Below are 24,430 nucleotides of genomic sequence, written 5' to 3'. Positions count from 1 at the left end.
AGAATTATTGTCGATACTAGTTTGATTATGTCTCCCCGTGTATGTAAGTTAAACTGTTGATTGATTCGGGATAATACCAACTTAGAAGTATTTTTTCCAAAGAATCTTGTGACTTTTATAATCGCTTAAAAGGAAAAAAGATTTTCTAAAAAAATTACTTTTTGATTTCTTTCTCTCCCCCTTTTCACCATCATTCTCTCCTATTATTTACATAGTTAACAAGTTCTATGTTATGCATGACTACTTTAGTAAGACATCTAAAAAACTAAAAACTATTAAGAGTTGTGCAATAGGTGAAATTCTTTAAAGATGATAGGATATAGCTAGGCTATTTGATATCAAGTTTTGAATAAGGTAAGAAAAAACATTGACAAGTTGGGAAGAATAAAGGAGATCCCAACTTGCAAAGAGTTAGAATTGTGAATCTTGGGATCAGGAGAGAAGCTCTAACCATTAGGCTATCTCTCACTTTCATAAGAGCAAATGGTGATACTAATTGTAAATCTTATAAAAACAAGAACTCGGTGAACAATTTAAATTGATTTAAGTTCATTTGGAGCTATTGTTGGTCCTTTTTTTTAGATCTAGGCCAAAAGTCCCAAACCCATAAATCTAGCATATTCATCATTTCTCACTTTCCATATGGAAAAAACTTCAAACAAATTTTAAACTTGAATCATGACAAAATTTTGGAATAGAATAGAGCAGAAGCCACAAAGTGGTGAAATTACTCATTTAGGCCAATGTTTTTTCTTGGGACAATGAGAATCTATATGTTCCAACACCAAATTTATTACAAATAATTATTACAACCCTTTTTCTCATTATTTTTAGTTTAATTCTTCTCACACCTCAATTCTTCACTTGCCCAAACTAGAGGCCCTGCTTCTGTTGTGTTCAGTTCAGATAGATTTCTTCTCTTTATTTTCCCTCTCTCTCTCTCCTCTTTCTAAAGTGTTGTTTTCCTTTTTTCTGACAATAAAAGCTTTCCCTTTTTTCTTTTCTCTCTTTATTATTGTCCTTTGAGTTTTAACTGTTTAATGAAGAACTGACATTGTTATTCTTCTCCAAAACTATCTTTTGGCTCAACAAAAATGTCTCAGACCAACTGGGAAGCTGATAAAATGTGAGCTTTCTAACTAAAAATCAAATCTTTCTAGCACCCAAAAAATAAAAATCACATCTTTCTCTCTTTTTTTCTATTGCATACGTTGAGATATTTTTTTTTTATTTTTTGGGTTTTTAAATTTTCATGCTCTTCTCCCGGATTTAGCTTCTGGGTCTTATTGATTTTGTTGGGTGTTGTTTTTGTGTTATCAATTTCTTTTTGGGTGGAAGTTATCTCTCTTACCATCACATTGTTCTGTAGTTCATTATATGGTGCTTTTTAGCCTAGGTTTTAGTGTTAGGGTTGCAAAGTTTGCAATTTTGCAGTTTTGAAGCCATAAATTTCTCTTTTTTATTGTCTGCTTGTGATTGAGTTTTGAGAACTGTGTAAAATGGTGTCTCTTTAGTATGCATGTCTTCCTGCAAAACCCTCCAATTTTTTTCTGGGGTTTTTATGTTAATAAGTTAATTTCTGTTTGGCATATAGTTGGGTTGTATAATTGCATCTTTTTGTTATGTTAGTTTTTAGTTGAAAGTGAATTTGAAGTGGGAATCTTGTGAAATTCCAGAAATAACTTTTGTTGGTTTTTCATGAATACTAGGTTAGATGTGTATATTCATGATTATCTAGTTAAGAGGGATCTAAAGGCTACTGCACAGGCCTTTCAAGCTGAGGGAAAGGTCTCATCTGATCCTGTTGGTATGATTCCTTGCAGATTTACTATAATTGTGTAAAAAAGAACTGTTGGTTTTCTATTCAACACATAGTTTTTGATGAATTTATATGATATTTGCAGCTATTGATGCACCTGGTGGGTTTTTGTTCGAGTGGTGGTCCGTCTTTTGGGATATATTTATTGCCAGGACAAATGAAAAACACTCAGAGGTAGCTGCTACATATATTGAGGTTGGTTTGGGGGAGTTGCATTGTTTGTCTGATTGCATCTTGTCTTTGTTGCATGCTCTTGTAACATGCTTGATTGGCTTGGTTGATGAAGAAATCAAAGTAGTGCAGTTTCTCTATGTTGCTCAGACTAGGGTACCATGTCCGACACAGGTACGGGTCCAAGTGTCCGACTCGGCTATTTTTTGGAATTTTTTCTTTTTTTTAGCCCAAAACAAAGTGTCCAAGTGTCCCACCCATGTCCGAGTGTCGAGGATCCGACACGGGTACTTGAGGTGAAATGAAGAGTCCGAGCAACATAGCAGTTTCTTACTCGTTTCATCAAGAAAATGCTTGAAATTCTGGGAAGGTTTTGCTTTTCTTTTTGCCAGAATTTGCGTATGAACCGTGCAGTTTATTGTCGCACTGGAATATTAGTTTGTATAATTTTCCATGGTTTTCTTTGTATCTTGGTGTTAGAGTCCATCCTATCTTCCCTTGTAATATATTTTCCGTTATGCCTTTTGTGTTCGTCTATATACTTTCTAGGCTTACTTTGTACACAAGCCCTAGCCTGCATCAGGCTTGCAGCCTTGCTATCAGAAAGACAAGAGTTGCTGCGCGTCTGAGTTAGCCTAAAAAAATAATTTTTAAATTATGAAGTTCTGTTATGGGCTTTGCGGCTAAGAATTTAGTTGCATGGATCAGCATAAGATGCAATATATATATATTTCTCTTCATTTTGTGACTATGTCTGTAAAGCTACGGTTGGAACCTGCCTTTGAACTTCCTGCATCTATTAATCTCTGCAAAGTGTCAATAACTGTAATCTTGATTTGTCGCATGACTGTATGGGTTCCATGTTACGTCTACTGCAAGGATGGTAAATAAGGGGAAGCAGAACCAAAATGCATTTGTAGCATGGTTAACCACCTTTTAACTAATTAAAATGATGCTTAACTTCAGCATCTTAGAGTGCTACCATAACTATATGTGGCTATATATTGTAGACTCAATTATTAAGAACCAGGGAGCAACAACAGCAGCAACTCCAACAGCCTCAGAGCCAGCAACCCCCTAATCTACAGCAACAACAGCAGTTGCAAATGCTATTGCACAGGCATGCACAACAACAGCAGCAACATCAGCAACAGCAGCCACAACAACATCAGCAACAGCAACAGCAACAGCAACAACAGCAGCAGCAACAGCAGCAACAACAGCAGCAACAGCAACAACAGCAGCAGCAACAACATCAGCAACACCAACAGCAACACCAACAGCAACAACAGCAACAGCATGCACCACAACCTCAAAGAAGAGATGGTGCCCATCTGCTCAATGGCACTGCTAATGAGGTGGCAGGAAACGGCCCCCTTGCTCGACAAAATTCTGGCACTGCGAATGCCATGGCTACTAAAATGTATGAGGAACGTTTAAAATTACCCCTACAAAGAGACTCATTAGACGATGCAGCACTGAAAGTGAGTTATTTACTATTTTATATGTTAAACTTAATGTTGGGGGTGGCTTATGAGATTCTAACTACCAATCCGTTCCTTGCAGCAACGATTTGCTGACAATGTAAGCCAACTCATGGATCAGAATCATGCCTCTATGATAAAATCTGCTGCTGCTGGCCAACCTTCAGGGTCTGTCTTTCTCCCTCTCCCTCTCCTCTTCTTGGTGACTGATTACAAATTTTAGCTTTATGCCTTTCATGTTCGTTTTTTAAGGTAGTGTTAATATCTACTTGACACTGTTGTTTATTCTAACTAATCTACTCATCAAGATACTAAATTACTGCTAGTGATGCATCAAGTTATGTGGATTGTCGTCTCGGAAAAATCATTATCCATCTAATGAATTGGTTTGAACCTACTTTCTTGCATATGTTTGACTTTGTAGCAATTCAAAATTTTTGTATGTAATAGTAATGTAGTTCTTCATTTTCCTTCTTCTAAACTTTGCTTCTCTGGATTTAAATCTGGATAATTGCCTGTCCGCATCATCTTCTGTTCTAAAAAAATGTGCTTACAATGCTGTTCATTTCCCATTTTCTTAATATTGGAATAATAATTTGATTGTGTACTTTCTATATTCGCAGCCAAGTTTTGCATGGTACAGCTGGTAGCATGTCTCAGCAGATGCCGTCTCGGAATCAGCAGCTGCCGGGGTCTGCAGCAGTAAGTCATTTTACTTGGATTCCATCCTATTTGCTGTCACGTGCAGTGCTCTGCAAGTATACTTAGAGAGCCTAGTATGTTCCTGTTTGAGCAGGACATAAAGACAGAGATGAATCCAGCTTTAAATTCTCGAGCTGCTGGACCTGAAGCATCATTGATAGGAATTCCCGGTATTGTTTATAATGTCCTTGAATCTAATTTAATGTATTAAATGGCTCCAGCTACGCTAAGATGATATGGTTACATCCGTCTGGAAACTTCTGCTCTCTGAAGGTGGTAGCTTCCAGGTTCCGACTCTATTGGAACTTGGTTCATGTTTTGTGGCCTATTCCATAGTTATTTCTGCTGATGTGTTTCATACAACCTCTTGCATCAGGATCAAACCAAAGTGGTAACAATCTAACATTGAAAGGGTGGCCACTCACAGTAAGTCTTTAAGTTTCAAATATTTATTTTAAGTCATCCATTATTTTTCAGTGCCTCCGATCGTATAATTGTTCTTGTAGTTCTAGTTTCCAAATATATAGATTTGAAATTGGAGTTTTTTTCCCTACATGAATACCTGTCTGTCAAGGTATATATGAAGAAGGTTGTCTGAAATGAAATGGCTAGAATTTGACATTTACCATTTCTTTCAGATCTAATTTTCATTGGCGCTGAACTGTGATTGTTGTGATAAAGCTACTTGTGATCATTTCCTGACCACACTGCCTGCTTGTTTTGATAGGGACTAGAAAATCTTCGATCTGGTCTTCTCCAGCAGCAGAAATCATTCATGCAGGGTTCTCAGCCCTTTCATCAACTTCAGATGTTGTCACCTCAACATCAGCAGCAACTTATGCTTGCCCAACAGAATTTGACATCAGCTTCTGCAAATGATATGGAAAACAGAAGACTAAGGATGTTATTGAATAACAGAAGTATGGGATTTGGGAAGGAGGGCCTCCCAAACTCTGTCGCGGATATGGTCCCAAATGTTGGATCACCATTGCAAGCTGGTTGTCCTGTTTTACCTCGTGGAGATGCAGATATGCTATTAAAGGTATCAAACTTTGCCAGTCTTTTTGTTCCCTTAGTGGGATTCACCCCGTGAAAGTTTCTATAAGCTAGCAATATTCTCTAGCATCCTAGTTTGAACAATTTTAATGGACACAAATCTTTCAAAACATGACTTATTATTTTCCATTAACATTATCATCGACATGGTTTTGGGGGGGGGGGGTGTAAGGGTCATATGCTAATGGCATTACCAATATTGCAAATAATGCTGTTTCATCTAGACCCATAATTTTCAGTGTCTCACAAAATGAGAGGTCCGTAAAACTTGTCAAAGCCACAATTTGAGTCAAAAGTATTTCTTATCTGTAAATTGTAGTAGTACTTGGGTGCATTAACAGCTACTAATCTACAAAGCCGTCTGTACTCTGTAGTTTAGTCTGTAACATCCTATGGTGGAATGGAAGGTTGTAGTGGGACCAAAATTTGTCTCCGCAGAATTAATTCTTTTGCAATTGTCCAATTTTTAGATAAAAATGGCTCAACTGCAACAACAACAGCAGCAGCAGCAGCAACATCAGCAACAACAAAGCAGTCACCAGCAGCATCAGCTACACCAGCTTCAACAGAATGGGCTTTCTGGTCAACCTTCTCAGGTTTCAAACCACAATCTTCATCAGCCAGACAAAGTTGGCGGAGCTAGTAGCATCACCATGGATGGTAGTTTATCCAACTCCTTTCGGGGGAATGATCAGGTCTAATAGTTTTCCTATGCCAATGTTATATGACTCTGTTTATCTTCTCAGACTTGGTAGTTAAACTTGAAGCGTGGGTTCCAGTTGGTGTTTACTGTTCATGCAATGTTTAATATAGTGGTGCAGTGTTACTGGCTTTTAGTTCCTTTTGAAGATATAGAAAGCAGAAAGAGACTGCAACTTTTCACTGATGCAAATCTAGTCTTCAATGAAAATTTTCTGAAAATCATGAATCTCTATCTTGATACTTCCTCTGTTCGGTTTTAGATACAACATGGGAGGAGGCACCTGAATTAAGCTGAGTAGAGAGAGAGAGAGAGAGAGAATGAAAAAGGGTAAACCCGTGTGATGATGAAAAAGATAGAGAGAAAGAATATCCAAAAATGATAATGTGCAACTAAATTTAAACATCTAAGAATAGATATTGCTGCAACTAGATGAGAACGGAAGAAGTATGAATTAGATGCAACTTCTTGGATTAGTGGACTAGCCTTTTCTTTAAAATGTCATATATGTTGTAATTTCATCTCTAGCTTCAAGAAATCTAATAAATGAGTCTCTTACTCTCTTTCCAGACACTATAATAGGAAAGGGAATCATGACATTTTTTAAATGTAAAAGGCGGACTCATGGCTTTTAACTCTTTGCAGTCTCCTAACATTGGTTTTTGCATAATAAGGCTTCAAAAAACTAATATGGGAGATCTTGATTCTTGAACTATTTGACGAACCTTTTCTTAAAGATATGTCATGTGCAATTATTTCATCTTTTGAGTTGAAATCTAAAATGGTAGCTTTCCTAGACATTATAATGGAGAAAGAATTCATGGAATTTTTAGATTAAATGGTGGTCTCATGGTCTTTTAAACTCCTCGCAGTTGTATGGATATCTAACATTGGTTTTAATGCATAAAGGCTACAAAAAACCAGAATGGGAGAAAGAGAAAGCAGCCTATATCATCCTCAGGACCTGCCAATAGCTCAGGAACTGCAAATACTGCTGGACCTTCCCCAAGTTCAGCTCCTTCAACACCCTCCACTCACACAGCAGGAGATGTGATGTCTATGCCGTCCTTCCCTCATGGCAGTGGCGCTTCAAAATCAGCACTAATGTTTGGCGCTGATACGACGGGAACCCTTGCATCACCATCAAACCAGCTGGTAAGCTAACTTGTATTATGTTTGGTAGTAAGCTGCATTAAAATTATCGCACAACTTCTCATCGGCATTTTACGCCAGCTCTAAGATGGCAAACATCTGGAGTTTCAGGCTGATATGGAACGTTTTGTGGAGGATGGATCTCTGGATGACAATGTAGAGTCTTTCTTATCACATGATGATGCAGATCCCCGAGATGCAGTTGGCCGTGGTATGGACCTAAGCAAAGGTGTGTTTGAACCATTATGTCATAGAAGATTATAAACCTGTCTTCCTGAAAATAAAAGAGGCTGTTAAATGCTTGTATACAGTTTTATAATATTATGCTGTATGCAGGAGTTAGTTAAAGCAGCTGAACTCTAATAAGTAAACTAGTGAAGGGGCATTAAGTTAGATAACATCCGCATTTCCTCTTGTCCTGATTGCTTTCTTCCATCTTCCTTGATGCCGATTTACCCTAACTTAACGTCAAGCCTCATGCATTGGGATATAATATTGTGGTATGACTGCCACATCCTTTAAGAGGAGTGTCAACCTTGTGTGCATATCATTCATCTAAATATTGATAAATAAAGTTCTTAGCTTAGGGAGGATGTATTGCTTGTATGTAGACTTAAAATGAGTGGTTGTCAAGTCTTAGATTGCTTCACATTGGTAAAGTAAAAACTCTTAACATCTTATCACTCAGGAACAAGTTAAAATCTCTAGAAGCAACATGGTCTTCTTTTTCTGCTGCAACACTAACATATGAGCCTAATTCATATGGTCATTCCCAGTATCTAACAAGTATGTAATGTCAATGTGATATTAGTTCCTATATTAGAGTATGTTTGGTATGAGGTTTCTGAGTGTTGGAAAGATACAAAAAATCAATCACATTACAATATGAATACATGATTTGTGGGATATGCTTTCCATTTGTCGAGGTCAACTATATTCATCCAACTATTATCCTCCTTAACCCTATGGTAAGTTGGTAACATATCACGTTACTCTCCTCAATCCCATACTTAGAACCAAACACATAATTATTGTTACCTTCTCTTCCACTAATTGATTACATTCCCTTTCTGTTCCATGAGTTTAACCAAACATGCACTCGGTGTTTGTTTCGAGTTCTTAATATTATTCGGCTAACAATTGTCTACAGATTATGTCAGGATTTAAAAGTCTGCTTATAAGTTTGGTGACTAGTCAGAACTTGATCTAGATCTAATAATCTGCCATTGCTTTAGGATTCATGTTTACAGAAGTTAATTCTGTTCGGGCGAGCACAGCCAAAGTAGTCTGTTGTCACTTTTCATCAGATGGAAAACTTCTTGCCACTGGTGGCCATGATATGAAGGTGATCATCGTAACAAAAGTGATCCAAAGTTTTATAAGTTATTGCTGGAAGTTGATTTTGACTATAAGATATATTAACTTCAATATGTTGATATTATTATGCAGGCTGTATTATGGTATGCTGATTCGTTGAAGCCCAAAACTACACTTGAGGAACATACAAAATTAATAACTGATGTCCGCTTCAGCCCAAGCATGTCACGTCTGGCGACTTCATCCTTTGATAAATCTGTCAGAATTTGGGATGTGGACAACGTTAGTGAACATAATCCCCTTGTTTCCTCCTCATTGCAGGACTGTTTGTTTTATTGTTGTGGCCTCTCCTTTATGTATCTTTCTGTTTTACTTTGCTTGATAACGAGTAACATATTAACAACTTGCCTAAATTTTAAACATGCTGTTATTTGATCTCGAATGTCACAAATTTTTGTGTGATGGACACCTGAAGAAATATAATGAGCTCGCCGGCACGTATCGTCACAGCAGAATATCAAATTATAAAGGTTGTTATACAAAAATAAAGTTTCAAGTGATCTATGTTAATTATTAGAACTCAGTTCTTCCACAAAAATGTCAACATAAGTTTTTCATGTAGGTTCTGAACATTTGCAGGTGAATTAAACAACATATTCTGATGTTGAACACACTGAGATACTAAATTACTGTCATTTGCTGAAGAAGCCGGTGCTCTATTGGTCAAAAAGCTTTAATAAGTTTCAACTTTAAACATGCTAAGTCCTAACTGTTGTCATTGGCAATGATCTATATGGCAGATCTGAAGGAGTCTAAAGAGTTTCAATCATAGATGACTTGTCTTCAAAACATGCTAAGTCTTAACTGCTGTCAGTGGCAATGTGCTCATTATCTATCATTGTTTATATATATTATCTTTTTGATGGTCCAGCTAGGTGCTTAAAAGGTGAAATGTCACAGTTGTAATGTACACAATGTCACAATCTATCATTGTTTATCGCATGCTCTTTTTTCAACATAGTTTTTCCCTTGCCTCACCCTCTGGTTGTGTTTTAGCTGTCGAACTGACTCTCATCTCTTCTATGTATAGCTAAAAATTCTTTTATGATGTTAACCAGTAATTTATGTAATTGCAGCCAAGCTATTCTCTTCGTAATTTTATGGGACATTCTGCCACTGTAATGTCACTAGACTTTCACCCTAATAAAGATGACCTCATCGCTTCGTGTGACGGGGATGGTGAAGTCCGCTATTGGAGTATTACCAATGGAAGCTGTGCCAGGGTCTTTAAGGTGAAAATACTGCTCTAGCCTCAAATTTACTGCTCCCACTTTCTTATTTAGTTGTCATTAGTACTTCTATAAGAAATGGAAAAATGAAGAGGATCATATATGAAGATGTTTTCACCATTTCTTTTACTACCTCAACCAGTAATTTATTTTTGTGGTATTAATGCTTTGGCTTACTATTATTATAAACTTGACGACTATGTTTGCATACCGAAAATAGAAAATGTCGACAAGTACTTTAGGATAGAGGGAGTATGAGCTTTCAGTCCCACTATTGTAATTACTGTTTCTATCGAGAATACTGCTACTTACCCCTGCAAAAGGAAGAGGCAGAAAGGACAGAAAAGGAGCGAAGATCAGAAGGAAATGATATGGATTATAAGACTGACAACCATCTTCATACATGTACTTATGCAGGGTGGCAGCACTCAAATAAGATTCCAGCCTCGCCATGGAAGGTATCTTGCCGCGGCTGCAGAGAATGTCATATCTATACTTGATGTGGAGACGCAAGCTTGTCAGCACAGATTACAGGTTGGACTTTCTTTCTGTTTAAGATGGAAAAATTAACTAGAGGTAGAGACTTTGCTAACTTGATGCATTGAGATTAAGTGCACAACTTCTTAATGAAATTAAAACTGTTACTCGTCCCGGCATCTGGAGTTTCCCTTTATAGGACTTCTAAATATTCGTATATTTGTGAATTTATGCTTGTTTAGTATGTATCAGTTTTCCTCATATTTTCAGCATGTGTAGCTTTAACGGCATGTCTTGATTTTAGGGGCACACAAAACAGATTCATTCTGTATGTTGGGATACTTCTGGTGAATTCTTGGCCTCTGTTAGTGAGGATTCTGTTAGAGTCTGGAGTCTTGGCCTAGGAAATGAAGGTGAGTGTGTGCACGAGCTGAGCTGCAATGGAAACAAGTTCTACTCATGTGCTTTCCATCCTACATACTCCTCTTTACTGGTGATTGGCTGTTACCAGGCAAGTGTCTAAGACCACTCTCTTCACCTTCTTTACTTGGCTTATGCTTCTTATGCTTGCCTACTCTGATCTCTAATTCTCTATTCTTGAAACTGAAATGTTACAAATTAGATATCGAATTGTCGAAGATGAATGTTACACTTTCTCAGAACAAGTTGTGATTTATTAGGTTTCTGAATTCTGACTTTAGTTGTCGCTTTCATGTTTTTGCGTGTTATCTCAACTAATGTTACTTGGGCTCATCATTTTACAAGCACCCTTTTTCAGACCCTCGACAATTCATTTTGGGGCCAAAATCATGGAAAATATTTTCATATAATTGCTTTGTCAGACACTTGGTTACATACTTGTGTCCAACACCAGTACAAGAATATCTGATCACATATTAATCTCTTCCCATCCGTCACTCAAATGTAAATTTTTATAAGCTTGACCCAATCAAAAGATAGAATAGGTAGTGGGTGGTATTATATTTTCCCTTTTAAGTCCATGTCAAATGTCACTATGCCTTTTTCTTATGATTCTGCAATCAATATCTAGGATGCGCAGAAGATTATATCACTCTTAACTATGATTGCAAGTTAGCTGAGAGCTGGTATCTCTGAAGTAAGAATGAAACCTATGATGGGAGATACTTGTATGTGATGCTGATCTTAAGTAAAGACTAAACATGGAGAATCGATAGTATGGCAAATTGAAGAGTGATGATGATATTCATGTTATAGAAAAATTGCACTATACTTCAGAAATATATGATAATAACTGGGATTTTTTTTTTTTTTACTTTACGTTGCCATTTAATCCAATTAAACAGTTCTCTTGATGTGGATTTTGTAGTCTATGGAGCTTTGGAACATGTCAGAGAACAAGACGATGACCTTGTCAGCACATGATGGACTCATTGCTGCGTTATCTGTATCGAGCGTGACAGGGTTGGTGGCTTCTGCTAGTCATGACAAGTTTGTGAAGCTCTGGAAGTAAACCGTCATTTTAATACTCTTTTGGTTCAGTGATTGATGATCTCCGGGCTGTGTTTCTGGTGGTTTTGTAACTTAGCTAGGCTTAATCTGTTCTAAAGAAAGATTTAGAAACATCTTTGAACTTATGTTAGTGGCTGGTGCTGCCTTTCGGCTGTTATATGTGTTCTAGTTTTCGCGAGAGCTAACATGTGATCTGCTGACTACTTTAGATGTCTTTGCTCAAAATCATATCATATCGGAAGAAAGTGCAAGAATAGCTCTATTTCCTGCTGTAGCTTCTTCTGTATTTGTTTTGTCTTGGCTGGTGCTTATTGAGCTTTTGTTCTTGCTATTCTGCATTTACCCAAGTGCTAAAAGCAACTAACTAGTCCACAGCATGTTTGAATTTTGTTGTCATATTTTAAGCAAGGATAGAAGTATAAAACATAGTTTTACCCCTGCAAATGATAGAAGCATATAGTAGTTGTGTCAATTGTATCATCCGTTGGATATTCTTTGTAATTTACACGAATTTGGATTGTGTATAATCTTTTTCATTTCCCTCACGTCTCACCACACCCTGTACAACCTTTCACCCTTTTCACTCTTTCTCTCTGTAAGCTTCACATCCCCTAATCGTTATTCACTTACCACTGGCACGTCTCGGCTGCCAGCACAACCAGCTGTTGGGAACTTGGCCACCATGAGACTTCATAAGACAATTTCGCGGCAAATTTGCCGTAGAGGAGTAGGCAACAATCCCTATTACGGCTATCTAGCTGAAAAACAGCTTCACCTGAAAAGTGTAATAGTTAAAATCTTTTCATTTATACTTAAAAGACTTGCAACATTGTACAAGGACGAATATGTTGCCAAAAATATCAACTTTCCAAGTAATTGATAACTTTTTAAATGAGAAACAGTGCAAGTATCAAAAAATTGAGGAATTATATGTTAATAGTTGGCTGTAAACTTGCTGGAATATACAAAAAAGAATGCGCCATAAGATATTCAAGAAAATGTTTTTCGCCCTACCATAGTGTTGACTGTGGGTTAGACGGAACTTTTGCTAATAAAAAGTGTTCCATTTAGTTTTAGCAGCATAAAGACGTAACAATGTTAAGGCAGCTTATAGCACCAGGGATAAAAATACGAAAGCAAATCAATAACTCTAGCCTAAATCATTAGGGTTTTGGTGCAATTGACTGGGTTGATATTCTATATTGGTCACAAGGGATTTATGATAATTGTGTCTAGAACAAAAATTAAATGAGCGCGTAGTGATTAATCTGCGAAAAAGAAATTCACTTTATTCTTTTCTTCTCCATTATTCATATTGACAAGAGTACATTGAACAAACATTATTCAATTTTGAAATAAAAATAAGCAAATAAAAAACCAAATCGTTTATTTTTGTCTTCCGTCCAATAAATCGGTTTTTTATTCAAGGATTCGTTTCATTTTTTTTGCGATAAAGAATTTGGATCCGGAAAATGGATAATATTTGGTCTAGAAATGCAATTTATCTAATAATTTTTCGTATTGTCATCTTTGACCAAATTATGGATACAAATAATATCCAAATTCCAAATACGCGTTTTATATAATCCCGTGAACACTGTAGGTCCATTTTTAAAAGATTACGTGCTTCTCACAGCTAATAGAAGGGATACTCTGAGTTTATGTTTGATGCTATGTTTATAAAGAGGGAATTATTTTGTTTACCCTATGGTTGTATGCTTTGTGCTAGTTATATTCTCTATGCAGTGTGTGTTTCTTTGGTTTAATTGACTTAGCATTCTCCAATACAAAAACCACATTAGACTTTTAAAACTGGTCATTCACAAAGTTTACAGCCAACTCCCACCAGCATCAAAGATAACTTTGCAGGCAGCAGCCTCAGTTCTGCAATCCTTGATGGACAACCGGTTAAAACTTGGTTTCGCCGCACTTCCTTGCCACACCAAATACCAGTTGATGGTTTGGCAGCACAATTTATCTGCCGGAGCATCTGTTTCCGATACCAGTTGATGGATTTGCTCCCACCTTCAGCAACCACAACACTAAAACCTTCAGAAATAACAGCACAACCAGTTACACGGCTCTTCTGTGTATTGATGTCAACTATAAACTGATTTATAGTTGCTCCACTTTTTCTTCCTAAGTGTCCTCAAGAATTATCTGCCTTCAGCTTATTCTAGAGTGCGATACAGTGTCGTGTTGACAAGAACATCAATGACGATCTTAAGGTTTGTAGACAATTAGGAAGAAAAAGTGGAACAACTATAATAACAACAAAGTACTCCTACATTAAAACTGTTTTCCTTCTCTCTTGTACACTCCTTTCATTATCTCCTTACTTTCCCCTTCATTTTCCTCTCTTTTTATCATTTTTCTTACCTGGAACCAAACAATGGAAAATTAATTTTGCAATTGGGTTTTCCATTGTAAATTGTTTTCCATGAAAATCATTTTACACTGAAAATGTTTTACGCCCAACCAAACGGAGCCCAAGTATTGCCTTAATTAATTAGGAAATTATTTCACCTCCGATCCCCTCGGCCCTCACTCATTCCTCACACTCCATCCCTCTCTAATCTCTTTCCCCAAGAGTTATCAAAGTTTTAGTTGAAATTTGTCGTCGAAAAGTCGAGATACGAGATATGGTCACACACGCGCTCGCTGGTGAGTTGTTTACTTTAGTTTCTTTGAAAAGACGTCGAGACCATAGTCCAAATGCCTATACAAGTACAAACATATCAGCCTCCTCTACTCTGCTAACTTCATTGTCCTTCCTATCTTTCCACTTACCATAGACTGCCAAAGAACCAGCAAGCAAGTCTGTCTTTTCAAGATGATGATGAGGGAATATAAGGGAGAAGAACCATAACCATAAGCATATATAGTTTTGCTAAAAAGCTTCAAATACAATAACTCAAATTGGGGTGGAATATGAGTAATATTCTACTTCCTCTATTTTGCTTCATAAGGCATTTACAATATTCGAGATCATACCTGGAGTGTAGATTACGCTTTGCAAACAAATTAGCAGTGCTAGGAACATACAAAGGTTTTACTTCCATGAAACACTAATCTCATGATATTTAAGAGTACAAGAGATTAATTAACTATACTTTCTTAAAGCTAGAGATGCAAAATCTTCAATATACATTAGAAAAAAAAAAAGTAGAGATGTATAACAAGTTAACAAAAATTAGAATGTAAAATACAACAAATATACAATAGAGTTTTTGTTCCAAGCGCAAGATGTTAGACAAATTGAGGTAGCAAGGATTTTGGATGTCGCTTGACTTGGTGTGCACTCTACCATACATAAGATAGATTGTAAAAAATTAAATTATAGTGGATAAAGATATAGACTAAGAGAGTGTTTGGTATAGAAAAATTTGATATGGGAAACGGATTTAAATAAGCGTTTTCATTTCTAATTGTTTGGTATGAGTGTTAAGTAACAAATACTGTTTCCGGAGGGATCCACAATCCCCACATTTTTTTTACCCTTGTCAAAGTACTGGAAACAAATCACGTTTCATTCCTCAATCATAAACCTCTCACTTGTTTCCATTCCACTAGGATACCAAACAACTATTAAAGGTAACAATTATTATTTCCATTCGCTCCTTATCCAAATCCTTTCCATTCCGTTTCCATTAATCATACCAAACACCCCTAAGTTATTAAGCATGTACACTTCCGTACTAAAGGTGATCACGGGCCGGGCCTAAATGGAAAACTGAAGACAACTATGACAGTGAATAGAACTATAATGGAAGGGAAAGATGCAAAGATAATATCATCCATTAATAGGAGAAAGATAATAGGTAATTAACGAACATAAAAGAGGATAATGGGAGGAGAAAAAAGGAAAAGGAAGGACATGAAGGAGGTAAAGTGAATCGGATAGCTCAAGTTTGTGTTTGATCCTTATGACCTGATTAAAAAACGGGTCGTGTTAGATGAAGGGGTCGAGTTAGGGTTGAGGGTTTTAATAATGTCAGGTTAGAGTCAAGGAGATTCAATTTGTTAGCCCATGAACCCGACTCAACTCGTTTCGCAACTCGACTCTCACAAGGTATTACTTGCTATCTGGCAAACTTTCAAATGCTGCTATCAGAAACAACACTTGATCACTTAAAATATCTGCTCAATACTATGTACTCAGTACTTACAGGTCAGATAGAGTCAGCATAACGATGATAGGAACATCTAGTCATTACACATTAAGAAAGCTCACTCAATGACTCAGTTTATAGAACTTGTGGTCGACTGTTTAAACTAATTAAAAACTTAATCAAGATTACACGAGACAGAACAAAAACACCGTAATAATCACAGTTTTGTGCTAAATTTTGAGATACGTAAAAGAAAGTATGAAAAATCGTAATAAAGGGCTGGCAAATTAGCCATTCCTCTGTCATTATACTGCTCAATCATGGAATACAGAATAGGAAAGAAAAAATTTACATAGCATTAATGATCATCTCACTTACACTCAACAGCAAAAAATGCCAATACGTCGTGCTAAACTTTCATAAGCATTATTTGCATGTCAATTTACATTTGTAATAGAACTTACAAACAATTATACACCTTCAAAAGTTTTGGTTGCCGGCTTAGCCCCCCCTAGAATTTGTATGACGTTGGCTTCGAAAGTAGCTTAAAAGACTTTGAGCCTGCAAACAAAAAAAAGGTGGTTACTTTCTTTATAACAAATTAGTATATTTCAAGTCATCACAAGTTGGGATTTATTATAGTTACACCTTCTCTCTGGCCCTGGGAGTCCCGGATTGTGACAGAGACACCAATGGCGGTACAGCTCCTTCCTGAAGCACCATATTGCAAAATCTGGAGCTGAAAGTGCAGAGCTGTAGAAGCGCAGCAGCTGCATTTTCTTTCCCTCTTGCAGAACCCAACTCAACAACCTCAACGAGAACAGGAATTCCTCTTGCCGAACCAATGGCAGTCCTCCCCTCAGGAATAGTAGCAAGATTTGCCAAAACAGCCACAGCCTTATCTACCATACCTGCAGCTGGGTCCATTAACTCAACTAGATGCCTCACAGCACCGGCTTGCACAATTCTAGCCTTGTTGTCATGATATATAGATAAATTAAACAAAGCAGTGGCAGCATCTTTCTTTCCTCGAGGAGTCCCATTTCCTAACAAATCAACCAATGGACCAATAGCCCCAGACCTGCCTATTTTGGACTTATTTTCCTCTATTACTGACAAGCTAAAAAGTGTGGCAGCCGAGTTCTCCCGAGCCTCTGGAGTGCCTGTTTGAAGGACATAGATTAAGGGTTCTATTGCATCCGCATTCCCGATAGCCATTTTATTGTTGTCATTTATTGATAAGTTAAGAAGAGCAGTCACAGCATTTTCCTGCGTCTTTAGGTCTGTCGATTGAAGCAGATCGACCAACAATTTTATGGCCCCACAATTCGCAATCACGATTCGATTATCCATGTTGTGTTTTGCAAGTAGTCGCAGTTGACATGTTGCTTCTCTTTGAGTCTCTATTGAATCACTTTTCAAGTCCTCGACCAACTTCTTGACTTCGGCTTCAGTCTCTGAGAGATCAGGTCTTGTTTCTGTAGTCGGTGAAGATATCATCCGGGGCATAAGCCTATCTGATGGTCGGCGCCAGATATTTTGACTACGGGATCTTGAACCCATTTGTCTAGATGGAAGATCAGGTTCCCTATGGGAAGTGCTCTCAGGGGCAGCGACATGTTGTTCCTCAGACAGTTCGCCAGAAGCATCACGGCTATCAACACCTGAACTCTGAGAAATCTGATTAGCATCTCCAGATAATCGTTGAGCTAAATTCATCTCCGAAACCCTGTTGCCATCTGAGGACATCCCATCATCCCTTTCAGATGGTTGTTCATGAGAGCTGACAGCATTAGCATATTCCCTACGCGCAGGCGACACAAGGTGCTGGCCATTTGAATCCACACTTTTTCTCTCTGAATTGCTCAATCTGTCTTCAAGAGATGCTCTTCCAATATCCAATCCATGCTCTTTCTCCACCGTGCGAAACATAGAGCTATCTGAGGAAGAACGAGGATGTAACGGGGAGGGGGAGGCCCCTTCTCGGTGAAGGTCACTTGAATAACCGGAGTTCTTGCCATCAAAAGCTGCAGAGCGTATTGGCTCAGGTGACGCAGGCTGGTTACCTCTAGAAAGGGACCTTATGTGAGGATCTCTTAAAGAACCAGAATCACTCTGGGAAAGTAGGGCCAACTGTTGATCTTCATTGATAGACTTCATAGGGTCTGGAAGCTTCACTTTGTAAATCTCACACCAGTTCGCAATGAGAGCTTTTACAGTATAATTAGGTATCAGGTTGGTGTGAAGTAATGACTGCCTTGTCTTTGGACATACAGTAAGACCAAGATCAAGCCATTTCCTGATGAAAGCACGTTCATATGTTTGGCCTGAGGATACAATGACAGGGTCTGTCATAAGTTCAAGGGAAAGAGGACAGCAAAAATCAGCAGGTAAAGGAACAGGTGTACAGCTCTGGGACTGTTTCAACGTAACAAGGCGGTCATGCATGCGTGTGACAAGAGAAATCAACTGTTCAAAATAATCCACCTCTGCATTCTTTTCAGCCTGTTCAGCATTCTCCTTCAATTTTTCAAGAGCCACGGCCTCAATGAGAATTTCCTGATTGGATCTTAAGCCCAGACAATCAGCAATTTTTATGAGCCGCTCCGGGCTCGGCCCATGGCCGTCTGCTTGATCCTTCAGAGCATCACTGATAATTGCAGATGTAGTATCATATCCTATGTTTTTGACCTTTTGAATGCAGTGCTGTCCAACAAAGGCCAAGCAAATATATCAGAGATTGGATTAGAAAAAATTCACCAGCAGGTTATAGATAGGAAGTACAGGCATTATAGAGCACCTTGATGCTACGATGAGACTTAACAATCAAATAATAAGTACAATTGATACATATATGGTTTCTCAATCGTTAGAAATGGAGGTACCTCAAGAGAAGATGAGCTCAACTCCGCAGGGAGAGACTGACATGAATCTTTCAGCACCCAAAATAATTCCAAAACACAGTTCCGCATCCTAGCTGTCAACAATTCAGCTTGGAGTACCTAAGATTTAGCTCAATCAGTTGTAAGCAGCAGTACAAGGGAAAAATTTAGAGAAGCCCACAAGTCGTGAAGCTACTTATGAAAAACTCTCACCTGCCCAGAATGGTGAAGAATGGATTCACATCACATCTAGGTATATTATTCAGTCTGAACATAATATGTAATAATTACTTCCTGTCTCAATATATATAATACTTCCATCCAGGGATATTACATAAAAAAAGAGTGTACTTTCTTGATATAACTACTCTTTTGGTACACGTAACATATTTCTTCATGTCAACCAAACTAGCACTAAATCTATTATTTTAAATGATCAATAGCTAAATCTGCAGTTGCGATCCTTTTCCTAACTCTTCACCCCTTTCCAAACTACTTTTCATATTTTCTGTTATCTAGTGGGAACACCTATAGAGCATATTAACAGCCAATGTAATCCCAGGCATGACAAACCAAGGCATAATGTAGCTAGTCCCAACAATTGCAGTATGGAGTAGGTTGAACTCATATCAGTGAAACGAATCTATCAATTTGTAGGTCCAGCTGGTTGAATTTTTTCTTATCAGTGATGCCAATTCAGCAGGACATGAGCAAACATAATCACCAAATGAGAAAATAGATAAGCATAAAGAACGCACAAGACAAAAGCGTCGGAAGACCTCAAGAAGACATAGAATGCATATAGTTGTCACAAACACACATCACTAGCAGCATCAATAAAGAATTCATTGATTAGAGAAAACCACTCAATTGACTCCTTTATAAATGAAGACACAACTAACCCCCCCCCCTGCCAACTCTCCTAAACCCATAAAGTAAGCATAGAGGACCTCGAAAAACTTGATTGAATCATCTGGAATGAGGACAGAACTAAATCCCCCTGCTATGAGCCTATGACTCAATATATATAGTTTGTTAGAGTAGAAGCTATATAAATAGGCCAAATTAGTGAGAGAGAAGGCATGTCGAAAATTGTGGAGAGAAATTAGAGGTCTTAGCTAAGGAGAAGGCCATTCTTCTCAAAAGATTGGCAAGGCTGTATTTGGTAAGTAATCACCTTGATTAGCATTAATTGAGTCATATCTTACTTGTTGTCTTCTTAATTATTGTTCTTCCTCCCTTAATCTCTCATTTTCTGTCCATATATCTCTGTTTTGATCACTGAGCTAAGTGAATTCTTAGCACACACCTCCCCACCCCGACCATGTTTCCAAGCCGATCATAATGTTGTCGCTGAAAAGGTGCAATCCATCTGGACAATGAAGCCAGTTCAGCAAAATGGTCCCAACAGGATCAATATACAGCAGAGTCAAGAGGGAACTCTTGGTCTTGGTTTCCTTTACCAATTGGCATTATATAAGAAATGAGGTTATAAGCTTCACGAACACAAATATGAAAAGAGATAGTCACTTAGAGAGCATTTTTGAAAATAAAAACATAATTTAGGTGGGGTTTTATTATACTAATACATTGTTACTATTCAGGGTAATATTACACCATTAATATTATGATTTAAAAGTGATGGATGGAGGATATTCTTTCCTTTTGTTTTGAGCAAACATTATGAGGAATAGGGACGAGTTCAACTTCTTTAAGCAGGTTATTTGAAAGAGCAAATGGCAAGAACTGAGAAAAAACCATAAAACTCTTAAGCAATTCTATATACCCAAAAAGAATTCAAAAACATACGAGATCAACTCTGCTTGCCAATAGATGCCAGCTCTCAAAGAGATCTCGAGACTCGTCAATAGACTCCCCAAGTTCGTCCAGCGCCTTGCTGAAGACCTCATCAGAAGCTACTTCAGTGTCCATAATTGCATCAAGTATTGGCTTTAACAGCTTCAATATTTCTTCCATCTTTTGGCAACTTTTTCGAACTGGTTCAGAGTCAAAACCCTCACGTGATGATAAACATAGAAAAGATGATATATTGTGAAGAAGAGCCCTCCACAACGAGACCTCCATTACACCTGCATTGGAAGGCAAACACCAAAGATATCAGAAACAATCTCTGAAACTGGTAACAGATGATGAAGCTGCTATACCTATAGCAATTATAATGCCAGCTAAATACATATGCTACTGTAATCCAGTTAAACATGCACAACTCAAACAAGGCGGTTTGACAAACATAAATAATAGCTAGAGTGCACCATTACAACTAATGAACTAAATCAGTCATCCTAAACATAGCCATAATTTCCCAAAAGACGAAGAACGTTTAGAAGCAGCCTGAAGCTAGAAGGTCAAAAGCATATGGTACCCCTGGTTCAAAATATAATACATATAATTGTTTAATTTTAAGTTTTGTTTCACAATGTAAGTCACTTACAGCGCCAATACATTTTCTTTATGCTACAGTTGCAGATTTTTCCTCCTTTACTCTTCATAGCACAAAAGGTAATGCAAGGACATACTAGTCAACAATTTAATTGACCTTCTCTTTTCCTAAACGTAAGTGCTTCTTGATCTATGCACAACAGCTTTAGACACCCTCATTATTAAACAGAGGGTGTATATGTTTATCAGATGCTCATCTTCTTGTCTAAATAGGTTATAGCCGAATCAAGTTTCTGCATACGTGAAATCCCACCAGAGGGAAGAAAAGCTGCCATGTGCAACAGCGAACACTTCAGGAGCAATGGCAGCCAACCAACAATAAAATCTGAGGGAGTAATGGATCAACCATTTAAGCGAACTCTTATGATAAAAAGAAAGGCTTCATACAAGACAATTTGGACAAACAAGAACACTAGAGCACTTTACACTTGATTTCTCATTTATGGATGCATTAGCACCTGACATGCTTTCAAGAAGAAGCAATTAAACACGCTTTTGGCATTTTTTTCTCCATCTACTACTTTCTTTCTTGATTTACAGTGTTTTAGAAAACAATGTTGGAGGGAAGGAGCAGAAAAAGGAAGGGAAGGAATAGACTAGATTTTTCCTTCCAAATATTTCTAACATAGGAATGAATTTGGCCTCGAATTTCCATCCCATTCTATATCAAAACAAGAAAAAATAGATACCTTACGTCCCCTTCCCTCCCTTTTCCTCATCCAAACACACTATTAGTCTGTTACATTAGAGTCTTCATAGCATTCTTGCTGCATTAGCTGCATGCTTAAAGAATCTGTTCAGATGAGTTCTTCAGAAGAATACACATTTATTTGCACCAGAATACTGCAGTCAGGAGAGCAAGCACCACTTTTCTGTCAGTTACCTTCCAAACGTAGGTCTCTCAAGCAGTAAGGATATGAATTCCCAATCCAGTCATTCCAACCCCTTGGAAGCTCTAAAAGTGTGGTAGCCGACAAAATTATGGCCAGCTTCAAATTTACAACTCTTTAAAGTCCACCTATTTTCTTATGTCGAGCCAAAGGCCTGATCATTTTCCTAATAGGACATGAAGCAAATATCTATAATAGCTAATACATTTAATGAATCTATAACAATAACCCAATCCAAAGTTACTTGGTTTTGTAAGGTCCAAATGCATATAGGCTCAACACTAACTATGGAAGTAGAGATAATGTTCCAAAAGAGCCGTTTGGCATTGATTGACCTTAATATAGATTAGAGAACAAATGACTAAGTAGCATGTCAATCTCAAGTCAGAACCAGGTTTATGCAACTATCATGAGCCATAACCACCTAAATTTAAACATGACATCAAGAAAAAGCCCCTCAAGTTAACAAAGAACAGTTACGTAAAGAACACGAGTTTGTTCTAAATCCAGTGCCAACTCAAGCATATACAAATGAATTTAAAGAACAAAAATCTTTAAATTCACTCATCAAATGATTCTGCCTAGTCTCCTTCCATTATTACCTATCAGGCTATCACAGTAAGTCTAAACAATCAAACATTTCAGCTCAATCAACGAAAAACGCATCCGAAATCACAAATTGTTTTCTCTCTCCTTACTACATGACCAACTTACACACATTATAAGTGCGGCATCAACCTAAGTAACTATATAATTCGCATTTTTTCCACCACAAAAACTATCCATCACAACTAATCTACTTTCAACACAATGCCAAAACTACTTCACCAATTAAAAATACCAGACAAAATCAAAAACAAATGTGAAATCAAACTGATCAAAAACGAGTAAAGTACCTGCTTCAGAAAAAAATAGATCTTCAACCACCGATTTTGACCTTCAACGATGCTGCAAAAAGAACACACAGAATAATTAGCGAAACACATACTATAAGAGCACAAACATTTGCAGCAACAGAAAAATCAAAATTCAAACACAAAAATTAGATTCAAAAGAACTACAACAACAAGCAAAAACAAAAAAAAAATCAACTACCTTAAATTAATTAAGGAAAACTAAGCAAAAAAAGAGTAAAAATTTGAGCTCCTTTCCAAGATGAAGCTGTAATTGCAGCTCACAAAGAGGAGAGAGAATGTACGATTGGAGAAATAAATTGGGAATTAGGGTTTGTGAAATTGCCAGCGCCGTCGTATACGGTGGTTTTCAGGGGGAAAAAACGGCGGTCAAGAAAAATGTCGAGAAAACAAAAAAGGGGAAAGAAAGAGAGTTGGGAAGTTCAAAAAGAGTTGGCAAATGAAATGAAAGGAAATGAAGAGAGAGAAAATGATGGTGAGGTGAGGTGGCTCTGACTTTGTTAATTTGTTGTTGTTTATAACTTGTGTTATAGAGTACACGGATAATAGTGGGTGGTCTTTGTTTTATTTTGCTTTTTTTGACCATGGTGTAGTGGTCTTAATCTTACTATTCTTCATTTGATTCAAGTACTACTAGTATGTTTGAGATTAGATTTGATTTGAATTGAATTGAGTTAGATTCAAAACAGACTTAACAATTGGAACAATCGGATTTGATTCGGATCAGATTAATTCAGATCGGATCGTTTTTGGATCAAGTTATATTCGGACCGAATTCGCACTGGACCGGACCATTACGAATCGGATCGAATTTCGGATTATGTTTCAGATCAAACATCGGATTGGGATTTTTTCGGATCGGATGGTGAATTGTCTCATCTTTGTTATGTATGGAGTTGTTACTCTTTTGGTCTGATTGTTTCTTTGACTATGAACTTTGTGATGTATGTATGGAACTGCCACTCTTTGTGCTTTCTAAAACTATACATAACTAATTTAAATAGTCAGAATTTGTGCCAAAGGATAATTGTGATAATCGTTTTTTTAAAAAAAACAAGTCAATTTCGAGTACTTCGGATCAAATCCCGATGGAAAGCCAATAATTTCTTATTGCTTTGGGATTGGGTTACCTTTGGATCGGATTGATTTCGCATTGGTCAAGATCATATCGGATCATTCAGATTTTAAATGAGTTTCAAATCAAGATTATTCGGACTGGACCGGATTGTTTCGAATTCGGACAAAAGTTCAGACCGCGGATCGGATATTTCGGACCGGATTTTCGAATCAGTACCAACTTTGCCATGTCTAATTCACAAGAAGCATTACTATAAATTATAATAGTCTAATCTCGTTTACAATCACTTGAATTGAATCCATTTCTACTTCAAAACTACAAAAGATCGACAAACCGCCTTGCAGAAGGCTGCATCAGACAACGAGGTGAAAGACAAGAGTTTTCAAACAGTGATAGATCAACTCACTTATCGTGGTTTTGTCATATTAGAATTGTA

The 24,430-nt window shown here is 37.4% G+C and overlaps 2 protein-coding genes across 3 annotated transcripts; one reads left to right on the top strand and one right to left on the bottom strand.

Moving 5' to 3' along the window:
• The first annotated feature begins 831 nt into the window (after positions 1-831).
• LOC104887721 (transcriptional corepressor LEUNIG) lies at positions 832-11,932 on the top strand. Of its 2 annotated transcripts, none has more exons than XM_048638128.2 (18): positions 832-1,126; positions 1,710-1,807; positions 1,905-1,993; positions 3,001-3,474; positions 3,557-3,642; positions 4,098-4,176; positions 4,271-4,346; positions 4,553-4,602; positions 4,904-5,218; positions 5,703-5,927; positions 6,842-7,087; positions 7,196-7,313; positions 8,320-8,429; positions 8,534-8,683; positions 9,538-9,693; positions 10,108-10,224; positions 10,472-10,678; positions 11,516-11,932. In XM_048638128.2, exons 1-18 carry the CDS (start codon positions 1,095-1,097, stop codon positions 11,657-11,659), a joined length of 2,772 nt encoding a protein of 923 aa, XP_048494085.1. In that variant the 5' UTR covers positions 832-1,094; the 3' UTR covers positions 11,660-11,932. The 2 variants fall into 2 exon arrangements, with proteins under 2 accessions (XP_048494085.1, XP_010670737.2); XM_010672435.4 differs by having other exon boundaries at positions 1,905-2,014.
• Positions 11,933-16,001: 4,069 nt separating this feature from the next.
• On the bottom strand, positions 16,002-23,431 carry LOC104887722 (U-box domain-containing protein 4). Its single transcript, XM_010672437.4, has 6 exons — positions 23,098-23,431; positions 22,899-22,950; positions 20,462-20,742; positions 18,656-18,772; positions 16,419-18,476; positions 16,002-16,331 (listed from the first exon to the last, which is right to left on the bottom strand). Exons 3-6 carry the CDS (start codon positions 20,735-20,737, stop codon positions 16,272-16,274), a joined length of 2,511 nt encoding a protein of 836 aa, XP_010670739.1. The 5' UTR covers positions 20,738-20,742; positions 22,899-22,950; positions 23,098-23,431; the 3' UTR covers positions 16,002-16,271.
• Positions 23,432-24,430: the final 999 nt, after the last annotated feature.

This window comes from Beta vulgaris, chromosome 2 (genome assembly GCF_026745355.1).
Source record: "Beta vulgaris subsp. vulgaris cultivar EL10 chromosome 2, EL10.2, whole genome shotgun sequence".
NCBI classification, from domain to species: Eukaryota; Viridiplantae; Streptophyta; class Magnoliopsida; order Caryophyllales; family Amaranthaceae; genus Beta; species Beta vulgaris.
This window is presented reverse-complemented; position numbering and strand designations above follow the sequence as displayed.